This window comes from Enoplosus armatus, chromosome 10 (assembly GCF_043641665.1).
Source record: "Enoplosus armatus isolate fEnoArm2 chromosome 10, fEnoArm2.hap1, whole genome shotgun sequence".
NCBI classification, from domain to species: domain Eukaryota; kingdom Metazoa; phylum Chordata; class Actinopteri; order Centrarchiformes; family Enoplosidae; genus Enoplosus; species Enoplosus armatus.
In genome coordinates this window covers 15,010,818-15,034,127 of record NC_092189.1, presented here as the reverse complement: position 1 = coordinate 15,034,127, position 23,310 = coordinate 15,010,818, and the positions used below count along the sequence as shown (strand labels likewise).

General features: G+C 43.1%; 1 protein-coding gene across 1 annotated transcript; it reads right to left on the bottom strand.

Moving 5' to 3' along the window:
- Positions 1-743: 743 nt before the first annotated feature.
- Positions 744-21,948, bottom strand: mcf2a (MCF.2 cell line derived transforming sequence a). The gene is made up of 30 exons (XM_070912897.1): positions 21,837-21,948; positions 16,386-16,454; positions 16,091-16,205; positions 15,607-15,697; positions 13,973-14,092; positions 13,493-13,609; positions 12,972-13,121; positions 12,718-12,833; positions 12,460-12,574; positions 12,076-12,195; positions 11,709-11,900; positions 11,418-11,609; positions 10,928-11,099; positions 9,338-9,414; positions 9,130-9,215; positions 8,920-8,986; positions 8,649-8,764; positions 7,697-7,766; positions 7,496-7,588; positions 7,207-7,299; positions 6,783-6,908; positions 6,424-6,645; positions 4,907-4,999; positions 4,538-4,616; positions 4,036-4,099; positions 2,628-2,728; positions 2,111-2,223; positions 1,172-1,284; positions 886-989; positions 744-784 (listed from the first exon to the last, which is right to left on the bottom strand). Exons 1-30 carry the CDS (start codon positions 21,931-21,933, stop codon positions 744-746), a joined length of 3,324 nt encoding a protein of 1,107 aa, XP_070768998.1. The 5' UTR covers positions 21,934-21,948.
- Between the last annotated feature and the right edge of the window lie 1,362 nt (positions 21,949-23,310).

The window sequence follows — 23,310 nt, the reverse complement described above, 5'->3', positions numbered from 1 at the left end:
AGCGGGAATACAAAAGGCATTATGGCATGGCACATTTTGGCATTTTAACTCCTAGACTTGTACAGAAGAATGGTGCCTTAAGGAATGAAATGTAAGAAAAATACACTGATGTACTTCAATGGAAAATGACTACACAAAGATGAAACACTGAGGTACAATAAATGTTAAAAATGATACCGTATATGTACAAAAGTCTCTGCTTTAAGAAATGTTTCAGGCAAATCCTGGGTTACCGTCCATCCAGCACACACTGAGACAAACAGGGACACACACTCGGAGATACTATGATCTCAAGTACAAGCTGGAATGAGGAAGGGTTGAAAAATGTCCACAGGTTGTGAAATGACCCACAGCTGCAGCAGCAACCTCACATCCCGACTATATGTGCGTTGCAGATGGAGCGCCAGAGGGACAAGATACTCATCACCAATCAGAAAAAGAGGAAGACCAATCAGGATCCGGGGATCGGCTTTTGATTGTCCAAGAGGGCTAATCAATTCCTGAGCCTTTTGCGCTGGTGCCACAGCACACCCTTCACTGTCAGAAAACCCACTGAACCAGGAGATCGTCAACCAAAACCTGGAAGAAAGGTCCGTAGATTCCCACGTTTTTCTCTTTAATGACTGAATTGTGCTCAAGAAAGCAGACCGGGGAGTGAGGAGAGGGTGGCTGACCAGTTGTGAGACAGCTATGGCTCAATCTGTTCCTTCCGTCCACAGGTAAATATCAGATTCACATCTTCTCTATGGGGAGCTGAGCTTTCTCGCCTTCAGGTTCCCCGAGTCTACAAGAGAATATAAATGTTTTTAAAAAGAAAATCAAAGCCAAGAAATACTGTGGCTCAGCATTATATTGTCATCTTGGAAGCCCATGTCTTTTCTTTACCCCCTAGTCTGGAGGAGTGTCCTCGACTGCCGTCTCCTATAATCAGCTGCAGGCTGGCAGCTGCCATGAAGCCCTCCTGTCGCCGACTCAGATTTTTCACCAGCCTGAAGGATGAAGAAATGTCAGCGAAGGGTGGAGATGAGAGAAAGGGGGAGACACTAGATAAATAAACTTTGCATTTGCGTTTATATTTAACTAAGCAGGATTTCAGTGCCTTACTGAAAAAACACCTCATATAGCTACTATTGCCATACATATCGTGTGTGTTGACAGGCTGAAAACACACCAGCGTCCTTTGTTGTCTTCGCACTGCAGCTGGATGACGTCTCCACATTTGATGGTGATGCTGTCTGGTCCATTTTGAAGACAGTCAGCCAAAGCCATGTATCTGCCTGGAGACTAACACAGAAGGGAGAAGAGTTATTTATATAGTTCAGATTTGAAGTGGAACTTGTCAAAGCAAAAGTTACAAAGTGCTTCATAATAAACGCAACTAAGCACAAAATGTCAAACAGTAAAAGGCACAAAATAGATTTTAAACACAAATAACATAAAACAAAAGGGCAAAAACATCAGTTCAGAAAAGTGTCTTAAAGAAAGTGTTTCAATTGAAGTGGATCTGGTGGTAAGATGAACAGTTCCAAGGTTTAGATGCAGACAAATGCATGCTGTTTCTTCATTTAAACTGTAACATCCAGTAGACATTAGTTTGTTGACCTGAGAGACTTTAAAGTATTGTATGTTTTTTGTTTTATTGTGCTTTTAATGGCTAAGTTGAAATTGAGCCTTTTGGCTAACACTCAGACATTTACAGTGATGTTTATTAATGTCCATTGTCCCCGTAATATTTTACATTTTTACATTATATTTTATTAAAAGTTAGAAGTGTTTCATAACATGTATGGGAAAGTTAGACAGGATCAAATGTGATCTCACCGTAAATTAGTGTATAATTAGATATTACAGGTCGAAAATCCTGAATTCTGCTACAAGGTCTTCTGAGCATTTACACAGCCACTAATATGGACCTCTATTTTATCCTCTGTTAAGAACTGTCATTGTGCTATGGTATGACGGCAGTTAATACCAGCAGATATCTACACACATATCTACAAGGCTGATTAATTAGACAAAGATGTAATACACAAATGTCTAAAAAAGCTGAGAGGGTCTTGCTGTTTATCATTTGATGTACTGTATCTGATGTGACTGTACTCGGTCTCACCAGTTGTACCAAAACCTCCTCCTCTGTGTCAGATGGGTGGAAGGCGTCCCGACCTCCAGGCCACTCCTCCAGACCCTCGCAGATGTCTACCGAGTGATGAGCTCCGGGCCAACCTGGCACGCACACATTACTTACAGGTACTGACGAACGCATTTATCCAAACACTACACCTTAAAAGGCACTGTGTAGATACTTAGTAACTATATCGACATTATAAAGACCCCTTGTCACTTACTGGGAAATTAACAAGAACGTAGAATCAAAAGCTAAGCTCAGTAGTTGGACCTTTTTCCCCCAAATTCCTCGATGTACCTGGTTCTTCAGGTCAAAGTACACCTGAACTGCTGAGGGGGGAGAAGTCAAATATCTACATCATTATGAAGACAATCAGCAACAGCGGTACAAAACAGTGCAAAGCCAGTGTGATTTGCATCAAATCCAATAACACTTTCTGTGATTTAGTTACTAAGTATCTACTTGATTATGGCATAAATGTGTGTGTACAAGATTTACTCACTCCTGCGGTTGTGCTGGTGTTTAGGGGAGTGAGGCTGGGGGTCTGGACTGCTCCTCCCTGACTCAGTGTCCTCTGAGCTCACCGACGCCCTCTGCTGCTTGCTGGGGGAACAACACAAATCAACATGCGTCACCAAACGCTGAACACGGTCCGCAGATGCGCTCAGGACAGACGTTATCCTCAGCCACACAATCTAGGGTCAGCTCTCACTTCCTGAATCTGATCCATACCTCCAACAGTATAGCTGGCCCCAGATCAGTGTCAAAGAACAACGCTGCCCTGTTGTTTCTCACAGAGCCATGACCCTTCAGGCACCAGCCAGACAGCAAGACAGATCACAGAGCAGCCATGTGCAAGCTTCTCTGTAACAGTGCAAAGAAGGACTCCCAGACCACTGACACAGTGTTCACACCAGGGAAGATCTGGTCTCGATTTATCAAGATCCAAATTTAGAGATTTGGTCACTCCATTCTTAGATGCTGAGTACGAATGTTTCTGGAAAGCAAATCCTACAGTACCTTGATTAGATCTCAAAAAAACGAGCCCATCTTAAAAACCAGCTGTCATGAGGAAATGAAGAAAATTCATGGGATGAAAACCAAAACTCTTCTTTTTGTTTGCCTTCGCTTTACATGCACAATAGCAAATCTGAGATGCAGAAATAAGAGCAATTGTTTTTAGATACCATGTTAGGAAGTGCCATGGAGGAGCTGCTAAGACATGGGCCTCTCAACACGGCATGGTAGTGGGGGGGGTCAGTTATGAACCAGAATGGAGGCTATAAAAAAGGAGGTGCAGGTGACGATCAGTATGCAAACACAGCAGCCCTGGGTTTTTGGTTCCCCAAGCTGAGCCAGGTGGGTCATGCCAGGGCGAGGTGAGGTTAGTCAGGCTGGGCCAGGCTGAGTTTACCACTGAGCGTTAGGGCAGGTCAGTGACGCTGGGGGCGGTGGCGGGGGCGTGGCCGGGGCCGTTGCCGGGGGCTTCGGGGACGGGGGCTCCGGGAACGCAGACACAGAAACACGTCAGCTGACAGCGAAACAAAGTCCAGCCCCGGCAGACAGCCCCTGGGGACCCCTCTGGACGGCCGCATGCCCCTGCAGGTGGGGGGATGGGAGGAGTGGGGATAGGCAACCAGACAGCAGTGGACAGAGTGGGGTCTGCGCCCGTTCTCACACACCGCTACACACAAAGCCTCCACCAGGGCGACGTGAAAATGATATCGTCACATTCACTCAAGCTGTGATCAGATATGAAAACTCCGCAAATGCAGATAGTGGTGCTGTGACCGCATGTGTGTGTTTTGCATATTGCCTGTGTGGTTTGTATGTTTGTGCAACTTTAGCCTGCAGTCATGCGCTTAACACACCACCATTGTAAATACTCTAAAAAAACCATAGGCACTGACCTCTCAGAGAGTGGTGGAGACAGCTGCATGTGTCCAACCATTTGGCCATGTTGGTATGCTTCATCTGTGACAAGAGAAAGGAGGTGATGTGAGGGAGGCAGAAAGAAGGATTTCATTTTCAATTGATTTTAAATTCAATATTAACTTTAGTTTTGAGCATGTATTCTACCATGGCAGCGCTAAATAAAATACCTCACTGAATACTATGTATAGAAGTGTGTATTTGCACGTGAGCGTGTGTATTCGTTCATGCAAGTATATGTGGGCATGTGTATATATGACCATATGTTGTATCTATCTATCTATCTATCTATCTATATGCTGTAACTAACAGTATATGTTGAAGAGAATCAAAGCTCAAACCTCCACCTACATTTTCAGAGCTTTCAACCACATCTCACGCTCTCTGGGGCCGTGAGAAGCGGTTCAAAGCTCTGAAGCTAGTAAGTGGACCTTTGCACTTAGATTCTCTGTCCCACATTATCTGTAGTTGATCTCAGACCTCTCAGCAGCTTCTGCTGGTTTGTCAGGATTCTGCGAAGCTCATTGAGCCAGGCCATCTTCACTTCCAGTGTAGGAGCCTGAGAAACAACAGAAACAACATTTACCGTTTATACAATTCAGTATTCATCTATTAAATGTCAGCAAATTGTTAAAAACATTGATCACAATTTCCCAGAGCCAAGTGTCTTGTTTTGTCTGACCAACACACCCAAAGACATTCAGTTTATTGTAAAAGAGCTGAAAACCGTTGGCAATTAATTTTAAGGGTTTAAAACCTCAGTAAAAGAAAGAAAGGGCCAAATTATCAGCGAGGTAATGTATTTAACCTACTTAAAATGCTAGCATTAAACTTTTTTAGTCTCCTTACCTGAACCACATACACTTCCTCCCTGCCACTGTACCAGATCTCAAACTTCTTCACATCTCCCTTGACATTCTCTGTGATCCCCACCGCAGTCATCTGCCAAGAGACATACACTGTTTACAGCGACACACACACACAGACAGCATTAGGATGAGCAGCACAAACAGCACATCACAACATCAGACTTACATCATGTAACACATCTGTCCTGTCAGAACACAAACATTCACATTCACACACACACACCTCCGCTGTGCGACTGCTTCCTCCCCACATCCTCAATAATAAATCAAGAGCAGCAGCAGCAGCAGCAGCTGTTGGTGAGACACCGGCTGTGACACGTCAACGCACACAACGGGTACAACAAAAGAAGTCTTACAGGAATACACCAGGTTCTGTGGCCAGCTGGGCAACGTACACGTGTTAAAAGATAACAGCACAGACGCCATCATCAACTGTGTCTCCAGGAGATACTTCACTTCATTACTTAGTGCTAAAACCTGAGTAGAGATCACTTGAGAGGTAATGACAGGGGTAATAAGTGATTATATTATATTATATATTATATATGTAATAAACCATTTGTCATATTAAGTTCTTAGCATTGACTCTTTCTTTTGGAAGTATGTCAGGTAGGAAACCACCGTCAGTATTCATCCATAACATAACTCAACACAAGCATTGGTTGTGTTCAAAATGACTTTCTTGTATATTCATACATAATAAATATTCAGTACTTCAGTAAAGAGTATTGTCTAGATCTGCTCTATATGAAAGGTGCCCTGAGATAACCTCTGTTATGATTTGGCACTATATAAATAAAATGCAATTGAAAAAAGGCAATATTTTACTCTATAGTGAGCAGTAAATTGAGTTTTTGGACACTCATGGAAAATCATCAGTTTGACAGGTGTAATGTCGCATATCTGTAATTTACACTTATCTATCGAAGTCAAAGTGTTGCACTGTAGAACATTTAGCTGTAGTATTGTATACTGTACATACAGTAGTGCATACATTTTTCACAGCATTCTGACACTCAAATAAAACGGCAGAAAGTAAATATAGTTTTCTAGGCAGCAAATAAAGAGTGATTTCAGGCACAAGCAACAGTTTCCCCATCACCAACCATGTTCTTATGTCAGCAAAAGAAGTCTGAGTTTATGTGGAAGAGAGACTTCTAGCCACACAAGTAGTCTGTAGATAATAATCCTCATGATATTTTATATTCATTTTACCAGCGTCCTACACAAAACCGAATATTACTTCGAATTTGCTGCCACAAGATGTTGATTTCTCACATTTGAGACATCACTAGTGGCTCCCTGTCACGCAACATAATGTACAATACTGTCATCTTACATAGTTGCAAGTGATTCACTAAGAACGTATGTTTAATTGTGGTATTCAAGGTCAAAACACATTGACACAACGTATTTATAACATATTTTAACCAATGTTTAAAATAAAAAGGCTGGTGTGTTCCTCTGAGACGCACACAAACAAAGACACACACCGACCTTGAGACAGTGCTTGAAGCTGTAGGAGGGGGTCTTGTCACAGCCGTCTCCATGCTCCTCCCTCCTCTTGCAGAAGATCAGAGCTCTCTCGTACAAGAAGAGGTGTCTCTGCATCGGCTTGAAGCGAGCCAGCTCCTTCATGCGCGTGGGACCTTTCTTATGGCTGATCCACACACTGAAAGAGCCCTGCATCAACACGCGGCCCAGCTCGCAAATGTCGCCCTGCATGTAACCAAAAGAGGAATTTTATGTGTAAGCCATTGTTGTGAATATATTCTCGGTGCGATGTTTATCAGAGCACATTTATCTAGTGCAGGATTCAGTTCTTATCGGTCAAACACAGAACAGATCTGGTTCACCTCATATCCTGTGATGGCTATCTGATGCATGGAGTCATTGACTGATTTGAGCAGGTCCAGCATTGCTGTTAGTGCCCCCTGCAGTTCAGAAGTCCCCTCGCAATCTGTACTGTATTTCAGCAGTTCCTGAACACACAAACAAAAGCACAGGCATGTAGGCAAATACAAAACAACTGAAAACAGCACCCTCTAGTGGTAAAGGCTTATAATAAACAAGAAGCGGTAAAGTCAATCAATCAATTGCTACGTTATCCAGAGCTACTGGACTGGTTAATATATTTGGGGCAACTTTTATTTGAATCTAGTATTAGTATTTTCTCTGTGTGCATTTAAGGCCCGTCTTTAAAATATAGGATAAAATAGCCTCTCTCACATACATAATGTAGGTGGTTGACTTTGTGTCTATGTTTGCTCTCTGTCTAACCTTAAGCAGTAGCTGGTATTTGGTGAGGCGTTGGACTGGTTTCAACAGGTAGGAATCCAGGCCCAGTTTGTGCTCCAGATTTTTTTGACACTCCTTCACAGGGAAGACAAATAAAACCACAACAAATGTAATGTTTGTCAGTGACAGAGTCAGCAGTTGTTCTGACTCTATCTAGAACAGTAGAAGTACACATCTTCGTATCAAACAAATATTCAAGTATTTACAGTACTTGAAATATTGTATACCTATCTTGCAGTAAATGAATCAGAGTGAAAGTGAAATCGCGGACCTGAAAGAAGGCACAGTCTGAGAATTGTCTCCACAGCGCCTCCGAGCGTGGCTTATTCTGACAGTAGCATTCGTACATTTGGAAACTCTCTTTCTGGAGAGACAGGAAAGAGAAATCTGTTCGAAAAATATGGAAACAAATTATGTACAAATTATGAAAATATAAAGAAGCTACTCAACACAGACATTTAGATCGTCTCACCCGCTCCAGAAAACAAGCTCCCACAGCTTCAGGAGCCTCCAGGCATCCTTCCAGGTCCTGAAGGAAAACCCTGGAAAGGTCAAAGAATTAGATCTCAAAAGCCAAACAAAGTGACTGAAACAAACACCATCTTAACCCATTCCCTCTCACACATTAATACAATATTCTTGCTGTTAGAACCTCAGCCGGTGCCCACAAGCAGCGCCCTCAGGTCCTTTTTCCTTTGTAGTTTGCCTCCGTTTTTTTGTAGTAAGGGATTTTATAAATCTAAGTTACCTATGACCAGCCCATGCAATAAATAACTTTATTTTACCAAATCCATTGGGTTTTATGTAGCTTCCCTTTCCCCTAGAGGGCTGGGTGGTAACACTGGCATAAGACCACGCTACAGAAACCACTGTAGCTATCACTTAATCTCTCTCAGCACCACACATTTATTTCCCACTCTAAAGATCAATCAACAAAATGAGCTGTGGACCTCAGCAGGAAGGAACCCTCTGTAGGCACGAGTAGAAACACCAACAACAAAAAGCTCCACTGTATGTGTCCATGTTAAAGTGGCCCTGTGGAGTTTTCTTGTAAACAAACAAAAATGATGTTTACATTCAGTGTTCCTCACCAAAACCTTGAGGTCTGACAAACATTTCCTTCCTCATAAAACATTTACAAAGCTGATTTCTTTAAGTATTTGAACTACTACATGGCTACTCGTTGGCTGTCTAACCTTTCAACAGACAGAGTAATTGGTATTCACGGTAAAGCTCTCTCAACCCAGCAATTCAGTTGGCAGAAAGAGATTACATGTAATACTCTAGCTGTAGTTCAGCCAAATGTATATGCATTATAACCAAAAATCAGTGTGTTTTGAATCTATTGCATACTTAATACACATGCTTGTCTTTGTGTTTTAAACAGGTGTGTGTGTGATGTGAGTCATTAATTAATTATTTGCCTGCTGTGAAAATTGTAGATCTCCGGCATGTTTCCAAAGAGGATGTCTCTCTTGCTGCGCAGGATCGGGGGCAGAAGCCCCGACAGAGCTGGGCTGTCCATCTCAGCCCTGTAACCCTGCAACATGTAATCATGGCAACACAATTAAGGAAATATGTAGTTTATATATATTCAATATTACCAGGAGTAATTCAACCAACAACAAACAACAACTGCACACTTTTGTTTGGGTTTGTGTGGCATAAAAAAAGGGAAAAAGTTTGTTTTCTCACCAGCAGAACTGACAGCAGCTCTTCCACATAGATTCTTTCTGTCTCTATGAGTTCCCTCATCACATGGCTGTGACACAAACACACACAGAAGTAGACAGAGAGAGAGCCAGAGGGCATCATTACCACTCAACAAAGAGAATCACAGAGTAAACAGCATCAAGAGCAGTACTGAGGACAGACAGATGTGTGGCCAGATGCCTTCCCCCTCACCGCTTCAAGAGATCGGGGCTGTCCTCTCCATCCAGACTGTACGACACACAGCTCCGGCTCTCCTGGTAGTCGTGAATCACCTCGATCTGAACACACAAAGAGAAAATGTTATTATGCCGATCAAATCAGTGGACCAAACAGGAAGAATTAAGAAAATTATGAGATTATACATTTTCCCACATTTCTAAAAAAAATATATTTTTCTTACTTTTCTAGGGTTGGGACTCTTTCGGGATGCTCTCTTCCCAGGTAGAGAGAGGTCGAATGTGAACTTCAAACCATCACCTGTAAAAGCCAGATCATCATAAGCAGTAGCAGCAGCTCATCAAAGTGTATGACTGTAATTGACATACAGTATATTTCCATATGCTTTTTCTTTTTTTAAAGATCATTTTTTGGGGCATTTTGCCTTTAATTGATAGTGATAGGTGAGAGAGACAAGGGATGACATGAGAGCAAAGGGCCTGAACCCGGGCCGCTGGGGCAAGGACTCATCCTTTGTATATGGGACGCCACCAGGTGAGCTACCGGAGCACTCCTATTTCCATATGCTCTGATGAGGCAGTCTGAGGAGACGGCTCATTTAAGAACCCACACTAAATCAAAAACATTTTTTTTTTTTATGGCCCTGTGCGCAGTGTGAACCCGGAGGCCTCGAAGGGATTTGCTTGCCCTGCCTTTGACCTTTTCTCATTCCTCAGTAACATAAATTAGCCATGATTGACATTTGAGGTAATCAATGATAATAGGTTGTCTGCTCTAAAGGTGCGGCCTGGAACCAGTATATACAGATCTGAAGCAGAGTCTGGCACGACTGTCAGTGATCCCAGCAGCTGAATCCTTACATGATAGTCCAACGGAGCCCTCGTGTGTGCCATGTTACATTCATCAGTGCAGCGCATGCATGTGTGTGCATGTACCAGATCAAATCAATCAAAGCTAACCACTTTTCCCTTCATCTCCTCTCTTAAATGGCTGCAGTCCCGAGTATCAAGGGGGGCCTCGGAGGGGTTCATAATTACTTTCATTCTCGTTCTTGTTATTCCTCTCATTAGCGTGGCTTCATATCATAGAGGACAAAACCTTAAAGACTTAAATGGACATAGAAAAAAAGCCTATTTATTCTTTTTCTTTCACACTCAGTGGATGGAGACACATTCAGTGGCACAATAGATGCATTCAAATAAACAAAAACCCACAACAGATGACACATACAGTATTAATTGGGCACCACTGTATATGGTTAGCTTTGTGCAACCACCCATGAGACACAGAGAGATGAAAGGTTCTTTAATGTATATGAACCACATATGGTTCTATAGCAGCCATCCTGACTAATAGAGCAGTCAGGTATTTCCCAGTGGACTGATTATACCTTCTACCCTTGTTACAGCCTGTTTGTAAAGGTGGCCTGCTAACCTCACAGCCCACTCAGGAACACCTTAGGCCTTCTCACTGGGACCCTGTGATGTGTTAATGTAACCATGGTGCCTGAAGGAAAAGATGGGGGGAGAGGGATTGGTGCCAGGCCGTAAGGGCTGGGATGAGACCCCATACTGGGCCTGGGAGACAGGGGAGGGTGGATAGAGATTTAGTTGATCTGTAGCTTACTGTATATGCCGTTAAGTAGGGCAGCTAACTGAAAATAAATGCTGTTTAAACAACTGTAACCACATAATTGTGTTCGAATAAGCTGACAAAATCTCTATTTCAATGATTCTTTCTTTTTAGATTTGATTATACGTGTGTGTGTGTGTGTGTGTGTGTGTGTGTGTGTGTGTGTGTGTGTGTGTTGTACCATGCTTGGGGGAGAAGAGCGGGGACTTGGAGCGCGGTGGGTTTTCAGGCCTGGGGGCCACCAGTTGGACCGGTCGCACATGTTTGTCAGCCAGCTTCCTTAGACAAGCCTGTCGGTTCTGGATCATCTGCTGCACAGAAGCATGCTTCTCAAACGTTTCCCCTATCTGGGGCTAACAGAGGGAGAGGAGGACACAGAGGAAGGGTGACGTCAAATCCAGAAATAGAACTGATATTGAGAAACACGGAAACAATGGCAACAAGGTCAGAATCAGAATCAGAATCAGAATCAGAAACTGTTTATTGCCAAGTAACATACATTACAAGGAATTTGCTGTGGTCTGAAGGTGCTATTGTTTTGATAACAAATAAGTAGAATATAAAAGCTAAAATAACAATAAGAATAGAAATAAAAATAAGATAAGATAAATAAATAAGGTCAGTGGATGTATTGAATTCTTTTCACATAAAAAGCCATCGTGGTCACTGACCTGCAGCTGAGGCGTGATGACAGCCTCGTACTCGATGGCCAGGATGTCGGGTCCTGAGCTCAGCATAGGCGGCGCCCCCTCCAGGAACCTCTCAATGTCCCTCAAAGCAGCCTGGGCCCCTTCCTTAGACTGGAACTTATCTACTAGCTGATTGGCCAGCAGATATGCTCCATCATCGCACCAAGTTTGGGCCTGGAGGCGGAGAACACGTGTGTGTGTGTGTGTGTGTGTGTCACCATAAAGACGTTTGTGTGTTCTAGTGTGTGTGTGTGTGTGTGTATGACTAAATACCTGTCCAAGACAAAGCAGCAGCTGGTGTGTTTGCAGAAGACGAGAGTGTTTGGTCTTGAGAGCAGCATTCAGTGTATCACAGTAGTGGCGCAGCTCGTTGCAGCGCTGCATAATAAGAGCCATGGCGTAGTGGTGGCCGGCTGACAGCTGGTGTCCATGCAGGATGATGATCTGAGCTCGAGCCATCACCTCCTGATAGAGCCAAAAAATACACACACACACGGAGGAAGGAGTCCATTATTTTGGACACACATCAGAAACCTTCCAGTCCTATGGTGCTCACTATATGTACAGTATATGCAAACCCATCTGGTACACAAAACCAGTAAATAAGAGCTGTTATTGGCAGTCTGATACGAACACTGACCTGTGCATTTGACTCCAGACCGTCCAACCTTTTGAGAGCCTGTTCTGTTTGAGCCAGAGTGTGGACAGATATGGACAGCTCCCTCTCCTGAGCCATCAGATGCCCCAGACACAACTCCATCTAAACAGAAAACACACAGCATCAGATATCCACAGACTAAAAACAAAAACAACACCCGTCTAAAGCCAACCTGGTGGCTCCTAGAGGCATTACAACCCACATTAAAACCTGAGCCTGAGGATCGCTCAAGACGATATCTCATGAAGCGCCCAAAATGAAAAGATCTTATCCTCTGGGGAGTATGGAAATACGGGCATGCATGCAGACATAAACACACAAAGAACATATATACATGGACACATGACAAATACATGGAATCATTACCTCCTGAAAGCTTTGCTCATATCTGAGCAACTGCAGGTACTGATGGAGTTTCAGATGATGCTTCTCAAAGAAGCCATCGAAGGCTGACTCCATGTCTCTGAGCTGTGCAAGAAGCCTGTAAAACAAAGGGCCATAGACTTACTTTGTTTATTGTACAGTTAAGTGTTTGAGGTTTACACTTTGACTATAAGAAGATAAATGTAAGAACAAGAAATGATGAAGTTCAAGAAAGAAACAGGCTGCTTGAAGATGTCTTACCTCTGCACTGTCTCCCAGTCCAGCCTGACATCCCACTGGGAGTCATCATCCTTCCCAGAGGTCTCCAGGCTTGCCAGAAGATGGCGACCCTCCTTTGACACTGACCTGATTGCATCCTGTTAAACAGAGTCATCATCATGACATCATAAATGAGCAGCTCTATATATACTACTAGAGCTTTTTGTAGAAATAATCGTAGATCATTGTGGTAATATTAACAAATGCATCTCAAATGAAAACATTTGAAAGCTTACTTTGAGTTTCCTGTATTTGTCAGTGTGAGACTCCAGGAGACACTCGATGGTTTTCCCCTCATCGGGCAGCTCCGTCTCTGCCAGCTCGGTGCCAAAGCCCTGCAGCATCTGTGCAATGTCTTTGACTGTTACTGCAAAACTTTCAATAGCCTGCAGTGGAAGAGAAAGACACAAAGAAGCACTGAAAATATCCGTGCTTAGATAATGTACGGAACTGTAGAAACTATCTGTGTGGTGAAAGGAGAACAATCTGCGGCTCAATGTCCTTAAGATCCAGAGCCCTTAATGGATTTCTAACAGCAACAAGGCATCCAGACTTGTAAGCAGCACAGCCATCCAAATGCATGTTAACATCACACTGGACATGTTTGAAAACACGGTGGCACTTGGGTGGAATGGGTGCATTTCATATTTTCCATATGTGCAGAATGTCCAGCAGCAGCTTTATCAAACTGGTAAACTAATATTGGCTCAGTCATTGGGGTGGACCTCAGAAACTACTGAATTGATTTGAAGCTTACTGTTCGTAACACAATCCAGTCACTGTGACAATAGTCCAAAGTGCCTCCAAACTCTGAAGTCAGCTGGTTCTCATCGATGTAGCGCAGCAGGTCTGTGACAGAGCTCAGCATCACCACCTAAAGGTGCAGACAAAATCTGAGACCTCACAAAGAACACTTCAAGAGTGGCATGTTTCATTTTTCCTTAAATGTTATGGATATCATTACATGGTGTTTTTCTGGTTCTGGAAATGGCATGACAAACATCAGATTTTTACCATCGATACTTCACAAATTAAAGTAATAAATGTCAGAAACATTCTAGGATAACCCGCTTTATTATAATATTTGTTTCAAAAGGCAAAACTGAAATCAACATGTGTTCTTGGCTGTGTCCACCACAGAACATGTGACTCATGGAGATCAGGTGTTGTAACAAGAACGAGGTGTACCTTGTTGTGATGTGGGACATGTTTGGTAACTGAGGAGGAGCTGCCTTACTGGCATCTTGAGCATGAAGTCCTCTTGGCTGAAGCGAAAGCCAATATCAGTAACAGTGCGGTGGAAGAAGCTGGTGGGTCGGAGCACCAAGACCAGGTGGAGGTTCCCAGGAAAGGAAGCCTTGAAGAGGGGAAAGAGGTTCGCTGTCATATTGATGATGCTGCACACGGAGGAGGATTCAGTATAAAAAAATAAACACAACAAACATAGCAGCTTTTCACACAGTGCAACATAGACGTAACTCCTGTACACATACTGGCACAGGAAGAGCGGAGGAAAAGAGCATTAACAGGCTCTCGTCCTCCACATGTGACAGGAGGGACTGCAGGTCTCAAAGTATTCTGTCACTCAGGCAATTACTGTCAGCCTAATGGAGTCAAGGTTCAGTCACTCCGTTTTCACACATGTCAGATGCTGCATTTCATCTTTAGGTCGTTTGAGGTGTGACTGTGCAGCAATTTCTGCTCAGTTTCTGCAGTATACTCACACAAGACACACGGGTCACATCAGGCTACAGCAGTATCTGTCTAGTCATGCCTTCTGTAGGTGTGATGAGAACTCTAAATAACTACTGTGGCACACCCTGTGGTAAAAAATAAACAAATAAATAAGTAAAATAATTGATTTTATCTACAGTTGATTGAGCATTACTTGCACATTTACATTGTTTAGGTGCAAGTGATGCAAAAGCCAGCTCTGCAGCAGCAGCAGATGCCTCCGCTGTATTTAGTTACTTCTTGAAACGTGCGTGTAGCCTATTTGCATGTGACGCAACTTCTGACATTCATCTGTCCTAACCGGACCTCGGGGGTCGATAACCCGGGCTTCTTATTTCAGGATAAACATGCATTAAAAAGCCACAAATCCGTCTGATGAGGTTTCATTCAAGGTTCCGCAAGCAGCCAATCGCATGACGAAGCAAAAGCGCGCGCTGCACCGCAGTGCTACACCACCACTGCCGCATTCACCCTGCCCGCCCAAAAACTTCACCCTAAACTCTTCAGACGGTGAATAAAACTACTCAGCAGCTCGTTACCGGGCTCCGGCGGATCTTCGGTATCCCCCGCCGGTAAAAGCAGTCAGCCATGGTGTTAGAAGCCATCTCGGTTCAATGTAAGTTCCCGCCCGTCCGATGGAAATCGGTGCCAAACTAAAGTATGCAGCTCCCTCCGGCCGCCTGCCCACAGCCGCAGCGCTGCTGCTGCCTGCTGCCTCTCAGACGGAGGGCGGCAGCGCTGACTGCAATGTTTCCCTCCCGCCCGCCTTCCTCCTCATCCTCTCCTCTCCTCAGCGCCCCGCGTCATCACCAGTTTTTTGCTTAGTCATACATTTGCAGCAATATGAGATGGGACGTTTAGTGCGGACAGGCTGTTTAGGCCACTCTGCAAACACACCACATGCAAGTACACACCAAGCCAAAACCTCCTTTGATTTTATGGAAAAATAGTGGTTTGATCTTATGGGTGGTGTCCGGGTGTAGCTCAGGTTTTCAGCACCATGGACAGCAACTCATAAATAAACAGCAGCCATGTTGCAGCCATTTGTCATGTACATTATAGTCTAAACTGTCTAGTATGAATATTGATTAGACACAAATGGCATTGATGAAAAGAACAATGAAATATGAAACTCACTGCTATCCTGGCAAGTGCAGTTTTGATAGACGCCCATGTATCCAGTCTTCGGTCTAAAATGATGATAAATTTAACTCCAGGTTGCCTCGTTCTGCAAGATGAATTAGGCAATTGCACAAAGTTGTAATGTCATTCTGTACAATCATTAAATGAAAATGAGAAAGGATAACCAGTCAAGAGTATGTGGATTAGTCGAATCGTGCCTAGCTGTAAATTCATGTAATTTATAGGTGCTTTACAACTACATACATTACTTCTTTATCATTTAAAATCCACTGAAATGGCACATGAAAAGCACAATTTAAACTTAATCTCTTTGGAGAGTGAGGTTTGGACATAGAGGGCATCAGTAGGACATTTGACACAGCGAGCTGAGGAGCAGTGAAGGCCAGCTGTGCTCAGAATACAAGCGCTGGGCTTTTGGTGCACTGCAGAAAGGGAGAAAGGGAGAGACTCAGACAGGACTAGATGAAGGAGGACGCACCGAGGGATGAGAGTGAGGTATGTAAAGACTTTGGTTAACGCTTCCTCTGGAATGTCACTGAAAGCCGAGCATTCTGGGAGGGTGACAATGACGCTGGAGTCTTCCCCACGGCCCCCTGGAAAGGAAGATATATATAATAATATGTCAATTACAAATGGGTCTAGATATAGAGAGTAAAACATTATGAGAAGTGAGTCACTTTAATCACTCTGGTGAGGATGAGACAGAGTTTCAAATCAAACAAAAAGTAGCTGTTTTATTTGTTATAAATCTTAGGAAATAAACAAGGCCTCACCTGACATGTACGCCACCTGTTTCTCTATGTAGCCTCCCACCTCCTTCATGCTTACAGGGACAGTCACCTCTGGAAGAAGATGCAAAAATTATAATAATAATAACATCAAAGATGGAAATCTGTGAGCCTAACCATCCTGAAGAAGACCATCACAGCTCAAAACATTGTCAGTCATAAGACATAAAATAAAAGAATTGTGAATCTGACAGCAGCATGCAGGCACTTTTTCCATCTTTCATAGTCTCGAAAACAACAGTGTAAGAGATCATTTTGATGGCCTGAGTAATGTTTCAAAGGCTTTTCCATGACAAGCGTGACAACCACACTGAAGCCTTTTCTACTGAAGCTTTGACATGAAAGTGCTCACCTTTAAAGATAGAACCTATCAGCTTTGATCTGAAAATAGAGATTTTTTGCTTCCTGCCATTCTTAACTGGTGATCCATGATAATACTCAGCAGGTACTGTAGCTGTATATGCTGCCTTCCTGTGGCAGTAAAATCCTGCATCTGGTGCAAGTAAGACAATGGCATCATTAAAACACATTAGCTCGTTTACTGTACAGCATCTGAATAGCACGTAGAGTTGTAAGTTTACTGGCAGATGGCCCGGCGTCTCATGTTTGGTGCCATTAGTGTTCAAGTCTGAGAGGCCAATAAATGCACACAGTCTCTTGTAGAGCAGTCAGTGCAGCTCATACATCTGGCCCTTTGATGCAGCAGGAATCATTCAACCAGATGTGTAGACGGCAGAGACACTGACCTGTGCATCATGTTGAGACTGTTTACATGCTCACATCCCATTTACAGTGGATTTAATGAAGCTATGACCTTTCAGTCGAAGGGCAGCCTCTTTGAAAAACATTTTGAGACAATAACAATGGCAATGTCTCATTAAATACAGTGACATATAGAGTATAACTTTCTTTTCTCGCCAAACAAAAACAGCCGAAGGAAGAAGGAAGGAAAATGAAATGGTTTTGCTGCACCAACTCATTAAAACCATACTTACTAAATGTCTCTGTCCCTGTTCAGCGGTGTACGCAACACATGGACAGGGCGGTCAATTTGCTCACAAATCATCATTTGCTCATCCGTAATAGATGGAGACATTCAAAAATGAATTGGAGCAGAGAAAGAGAAAAACACAGTCAGAAAAAGACAAGAGAGGGTAAAAGAAACAGAGAGAGGAGGTGTTACTTTCCATGCGTCGCCTGCAGTAATAGTGTCCGTCAGGCTGTCAGGGAGCAGGCAATGAGCTCTACTGGTACCTGCTGAATATTTGATGTGTGTCTGTAACAGAGAGGAGCCAAGCCAAGCCGGGCCAGAGCAGGACCAATGGCTGGACTGAGCACACACAGATGCTGGGTAAAGTTACCGTCACGCTGGAATAGTTTAACCATTGCCTCCTAAAGACCTTCAGGAAGTCGAGACAGGTCTTCAACGAACACACGTAATGTCATGTTAGTTATGTCATGTTGTTAACTGCAACATACAGGTATATTATGCCGTGAACTATTTCAAAATCTGATGAAGAAATTATTAGAGCGGTTTTGAGTTGTTAAAAAAAAAACAAGCAATGGATAAACAAGCACACACACTGCGGACCTCTACTGCATCTGATCAAAGGGAGGGCAGCCTGTGCTGCAAACTGCAACGTTGTTAATAAACTTGCCAGTTTGTGGAGGTACTGTACTCTCCCTTCACCCTGCCCAACGACCAGCCCACCCCAAGATCGAATTCATTTAAGGACACTGCCAGATGAAATGCCTTGTAGTCTGTCAATCATGCCTTGTGTCTGATGGTGCACAACTAAAGGAAAATGATAAAGTATAAAGCACTGTTTAGCATAAATAACTCACTTATACACACACATCTGTAAACGGTTAAAGGTAATCAAAGTTCATACAATACTCAAAATATTTATTAATGAAAAAATCCCAGAGAGCTTTTTAGATACCACTTGGTTCAGAAAATGCTGTGGTTCCCTTTGAGCTTGCGTCATGACCTTTCCAGGTGACATGCTGGATAGTTTGCGCAGGCAAAAGTCAAATAACCTCTGTTTGCTACTCTGCTCTCACACACAGAGAAAGGGGAATGTTTGCCAGTGTGGATGGAAACAGAGATTTGCTGCCAGTCAAACAGATCCCGACTCAGACCAATCCTTCCAGTCTGCATACAAAGCTGAAAGCAGGGAGCTTATCTCTGTTGTCCAAACAGTGATAACCATCTACACTGATTTCATTACATACAGCTCCTATAAAACGCATTCACCCCCCTGTATTTTTTCATGTTTTATTCTTTTACTACACTGAATCACAAGGGATTTTATCAGGCTTTTTTACAATGATTAGTAGAAAAAATGACTTGTATGTCAAAGTGAAAAGAAATCTACAAATTTAGGCGTGTCTAAGGGGTGTGCATATGTTTTATAGGCACCGTAAGACGTCAGTATTAATAGTGTGGCAAAATATTAAATCCAAACACATTGAGGCTGTTTGAACATGACGTCTGCCTTAATATTAACTGAAGTGTTCTGCACAGAAAAACAGCTGATTGGTCTTTTCACTGGGAATGGCTCAATATAATCTTCTACACTGGCTGAATTGATGGCACAGCGCCACACTTTATTCACATAGTACAGTAAATCTTAGTGAATCATACAGAATGACAAGCTGGTTTAAGTGTGAAGAGTGCACATACCCAGCATGGATGTTGTATTCAGTCTGATTTTGCAGAGACCCAAAATGCGGACACATGTAATCCCTTGCAGAGCGAGAAATCCCCTCTTAAACATACAAACGCTTTCATAGTACACAGAGGACTAGTCTCATACTGCTTTTAGGTCATGAGATATTTTGCTAAACAAAGCTTTGAAGGCTAAGGGGATTAGACTGGTGGGTGGCTGCATTCTGATAGAAAAGGGTTGAAGAAAATTATGTATTCTCCCCGCTGGGATACATGAAAACTAGATTGGTGTTGGACCAGAAAGGCCTAGGCGGTAAACCCTAGACAACAAACCCTAGACAACAGCCTCACATGTCTTTGGCTGGGCAGCACCCACGCCTTCAATCTGCACACTTTCGGGCACCTGTGACCGGTGCTCTTTAGTCTGACAGTAATGTGGGTATTTGGTTATAAGATGTTTGGTAGTTTTTGTAGCGATATATAAGACTAATAGAACACAATGTTTTGTGGAGGAAAATGGGCTGCTAGCCTGTAGCGTTTATCATGACTCACGTGGCTTTCTGTCTTACAATATTATCAGACTGTTGGGTATTTTTCATATTGCTGCGGAGAAAACTAGAAAAGGCTAAATTTTCTACAGAAAATTATGCTCAGAAGTGTGGAAGTTGCAAGTTGAAACACTGAAAGGGTTTGAAGTGTCAGTTGAAGCATTTCAGTTTCACATTTAAGCCTTGTGGGCAGTTGAATTATCAGTTTGTATATAAGTCCTGAAAGTACTTGAACCAATAGAGTTAGTGCTGAAAGCAGTTGAACTGTCAGCTGAAAAATAAGAGATGAAAGCAGCTGAAATGTCAGTCAATGTCTAAGCTGAAAAGTAAATAAGCACTGAAAGCAGTGAAACTGTAAGTGTTAGAGACTCGAGAGAGTGTTATAGTTGAACTGTCATTTGAAAAGTAATCATTACAAGAAGTTCCAGTTAATTTCAGTTAAAATTGAAGTGTGTGCACTGTGAATAGTTGTGTGTCATTCCGGTATGTAAGCATTGACAGCAGCCAGTTTAAGTAGTTGAAGAGTAAAAATCAGTGTTAGTTGACATGCAGACCCTGAAGGCGGTTGAAATAACAGAGTCATTGAAGTGGAGGTGGAAGGAAGGAAATCTTCTTTTTATGGGTTGTTAACCTTTGTAGTGTTTAGTGATTCATAATGACTCATGTGGCTTTCTGTCTTATAATTTTATCAGAGTGTTTGTATCTACCATACAGCTGTCAGCGTAGAGAAAATAATATTTGTTCATGGTATACTGTACCAGCTGGAATACATGTTTACACAGACTTTAGCCCCTGGAGTACAATCTAAATGTTCTTTTTGGTGCTTACAACACCAGTACAGCACAGTCCAGCACAGCACAGCACAGCACAGCACAGTATAGTATAGTATAGTATAGTCTTCTATTGGGTTGACTAACAACACAGTCATATGGCCCTGTGTCATGAGTATAATGTAGATTTACTTTGAAATGCTCACATTCCTTAAATGAGCCAAAGACGGCTCACACACTTATGGGAGGTACAATAGAGAAGGAGCAATTTAATACAATATTGAGAATTATATCCTGCAGGTGTAGAAGGGAAAGGACAATAGATGAGCTACGTAAAGGATAATGTATCATTACCCATGAAGTAAACGATGAATCTGTGGTTATTGTTTCATACAGCAGTGCATTCTTTATGCTCACCACTGCTTCCCCCGTAAGCAGATTAGGACAAACCCAGAGAGCAAGGCTCACATTTCACAGAGAGAGAAAAAAAAGTCACCTTATATAAATAGAAACTCAGCATGGCCTTTTCCCTGTTGTCTCTGTTACCTACACAGCAAAGCCCAGGTACAATGAACCCACCGGAGACATAAAGAGGCAAAGGCCCATCAATTAAACAATAACTCAAGGCTGCCAAGACCCCAACGTAATCACATTAGCCTCTGGAGGAGGCTCCTCTATAGAGCTGTCAATTACATCAGGCACTATTTCTGTCCATCGTTTTACCTTCTTTTTCCAATTAGCAAAATACACTTTCAGAATGAGGACTGTAAATGATGAGGGTAATGTTGTTTTTGAAGCTTTTCAATATTGCATCAGTCTTTGGGAAAATAATCTTTATGTTAATCACATTATTGCATCAAAAATGTCATAACCTTTTCCTTTTCTGTACTAGATTCAGTTGCTGCTTTAGGTGTCATATCATTTGACAGTTTATTAGCCTTGTAATTCAATACATTACACAATAACATGCCCTGAATAATGAAAGCTACATTATGTACTTTCTGAACATTCTAGTTTTTCTTTCAAATGGATTAGTTGACATCAACAGCAAGCTTCCATAACTGTCCCACACTGACCTACAACTACCACAGTCTACAGATATTCAGGCTAGAAATCATGAAAATGGATAAATATCTATCCATCTGTGATGGCTTAAAATAGCTGACATAATCCCTGCAATGGCCCACTGTTGGAGCAAAGCTGCAGGAACTGGCACATCAATAATACTGACTAACCTAAGATGCAGGGTGCAGTACTCCTGTTACCTCCTGTAATGCTTCTCAGAAGTTACAAATGAACACTGTCAATCAAACAAAATGGACTTCTGCTACAAAGCATTTCAGTTTTCTGTCTGAAATAGTTTCAGAGCAGATACAGGATTATGTTCAAAAGCCTGCTAGTGGCTACCAGAGGTTAAATGAGGACTGTCATCATTGTGCATACTCACGCTGCAGAGTGCTCTCTAGCTGAGAGCCAGCCTGCAGAAGGTAGTGGTAGCTCTCCATCTCCGGCTCGCTCTCCTCCTGCAGTGAGGCCGGGCCCATTCCCCTTGGTCTTCAACACAGGATCAGGCTGGGAGAACGCTGTCGTGGGAGGTACTGACAGTAGTCCAGGCCTTACATCCTCTTTAGAGTCCTATAGTCCTGCATAGCCTATTTCGAGGCTGGGAGCTACAGCAGGGAAACTTGTGCCCACCTGCCTCTGCCGGTCCCAAGATCCAGATGGGACAGTTCCCTGAGGATTCTGCTGGATCTTCCTGACCTTGAGCTGCATAGAGTGCCTCCACACTGAGCAGCACAGTTACAGCAGAACCTGTCCACATAAGCAGAAAACAGTGGCTTGCTGTGCTGCTGTTGTCCAGACTGGGTGTGATGTGCTTTTCCCCTCATACACACACTAGTGTCTGCAGACTGTCCTGCTCTCAGCAGCAGTTAGCTACTTCAAAACAAATAGGGCTCCATCTGGCTACTGCTGTCTGTCTCTCTGTCGCCCCTCCCCTCTCTCTCTCTCTCTCTCTCTCTGGGCTTTAGTGCGTCAGCTCTGCACCGTGCAGAGCTCAAGAGTCTACTCCTGACACACTGCCAACTCCCTCCCAACTTTTCCCCTCACTTTACACTCCTTCATGCTCCCTTTTGCTGTTTTCTATGCCTTCAGTATAATGCTGACTGTGCTACTGTAGGCTGGATTGTTAAACTGTCTGGCTGCCATGTTCATGTCCCCACTTTCTCCAGCTTTACTATAATATAGATGCTCACACAGCGGAGAATAGACCTTTTGTAAAAAGAAAATGAAAATCTACCGCACCCTCAGCCAACAAGTTTGGCCCATGCGAACACAGCCTTTAATACACAACCATCACATTCAAACAGAAGAACAAATATGAAAGGGTGTCATTGTGTACATACATACACAGAGCCTTTCTCAACTCAACTCCCCGCTGCTCAGCCTACAACTCCTCTGAATGGATCTGTGCTCATGAGCAGCAGAGACGAGAGTGGAGAAAACTTGCATGTGCATGTATGTAAACCTCTAGAGTGACTCACAGTGCTTGATGTTTTCTTGATGCGAGGCCACACAGGGAGCAGTGGGAGAGCAGCAGCACTCCGTCCTGATACGCAGCCACTCAGCTGATCCAGCTTAGCCTCTCAGCCATCTCATTACTGCGCAGCATCTGCTTACTGTGGTCAAATGCACACAAACACACACACACTCTAAGCCACCCACGCATACACACATCCTTACATCAGACAGAATTTGCTGGCATGACTGTTGGTGTAACAAAGCACACTATAAGACATTGTTTTATCTTCAAAACATTCTGCTTTATTACAGAAAATCTTCAGGTTTTGAATATACTAGTTTCAAAGAGGTACATTCAGCTTGGAGGTTTGGAGTGTTGAGGCTGGAGACCCAAAGGGCTG

Excerpts from the sequence above, each read along its gene's own strand:
- mcf2a (XM_070912897.1), bottom strand. The coding sequence starts at position 21,933 with ATGGGCCCGGCCTCACTGCAGGAGGAGAGCGAGCCGGAGATGGAGAGC. Across the intron at positions 13,122-13,492 it reads ACTGGATTGTGTTACGAACA|GCTATTGAAAGTTTTGCAGT; the intron begins GTAAGCTTCAAA and ends CTTCCACTGCAG. Across the intron at positions 6,646-6,782 it reads TAGCCATCACAGGATATGAG|GGCGACATTTGCGAGCTGGG; the intron begins GTGAACCAGATC and ends GGTTACATGCAG.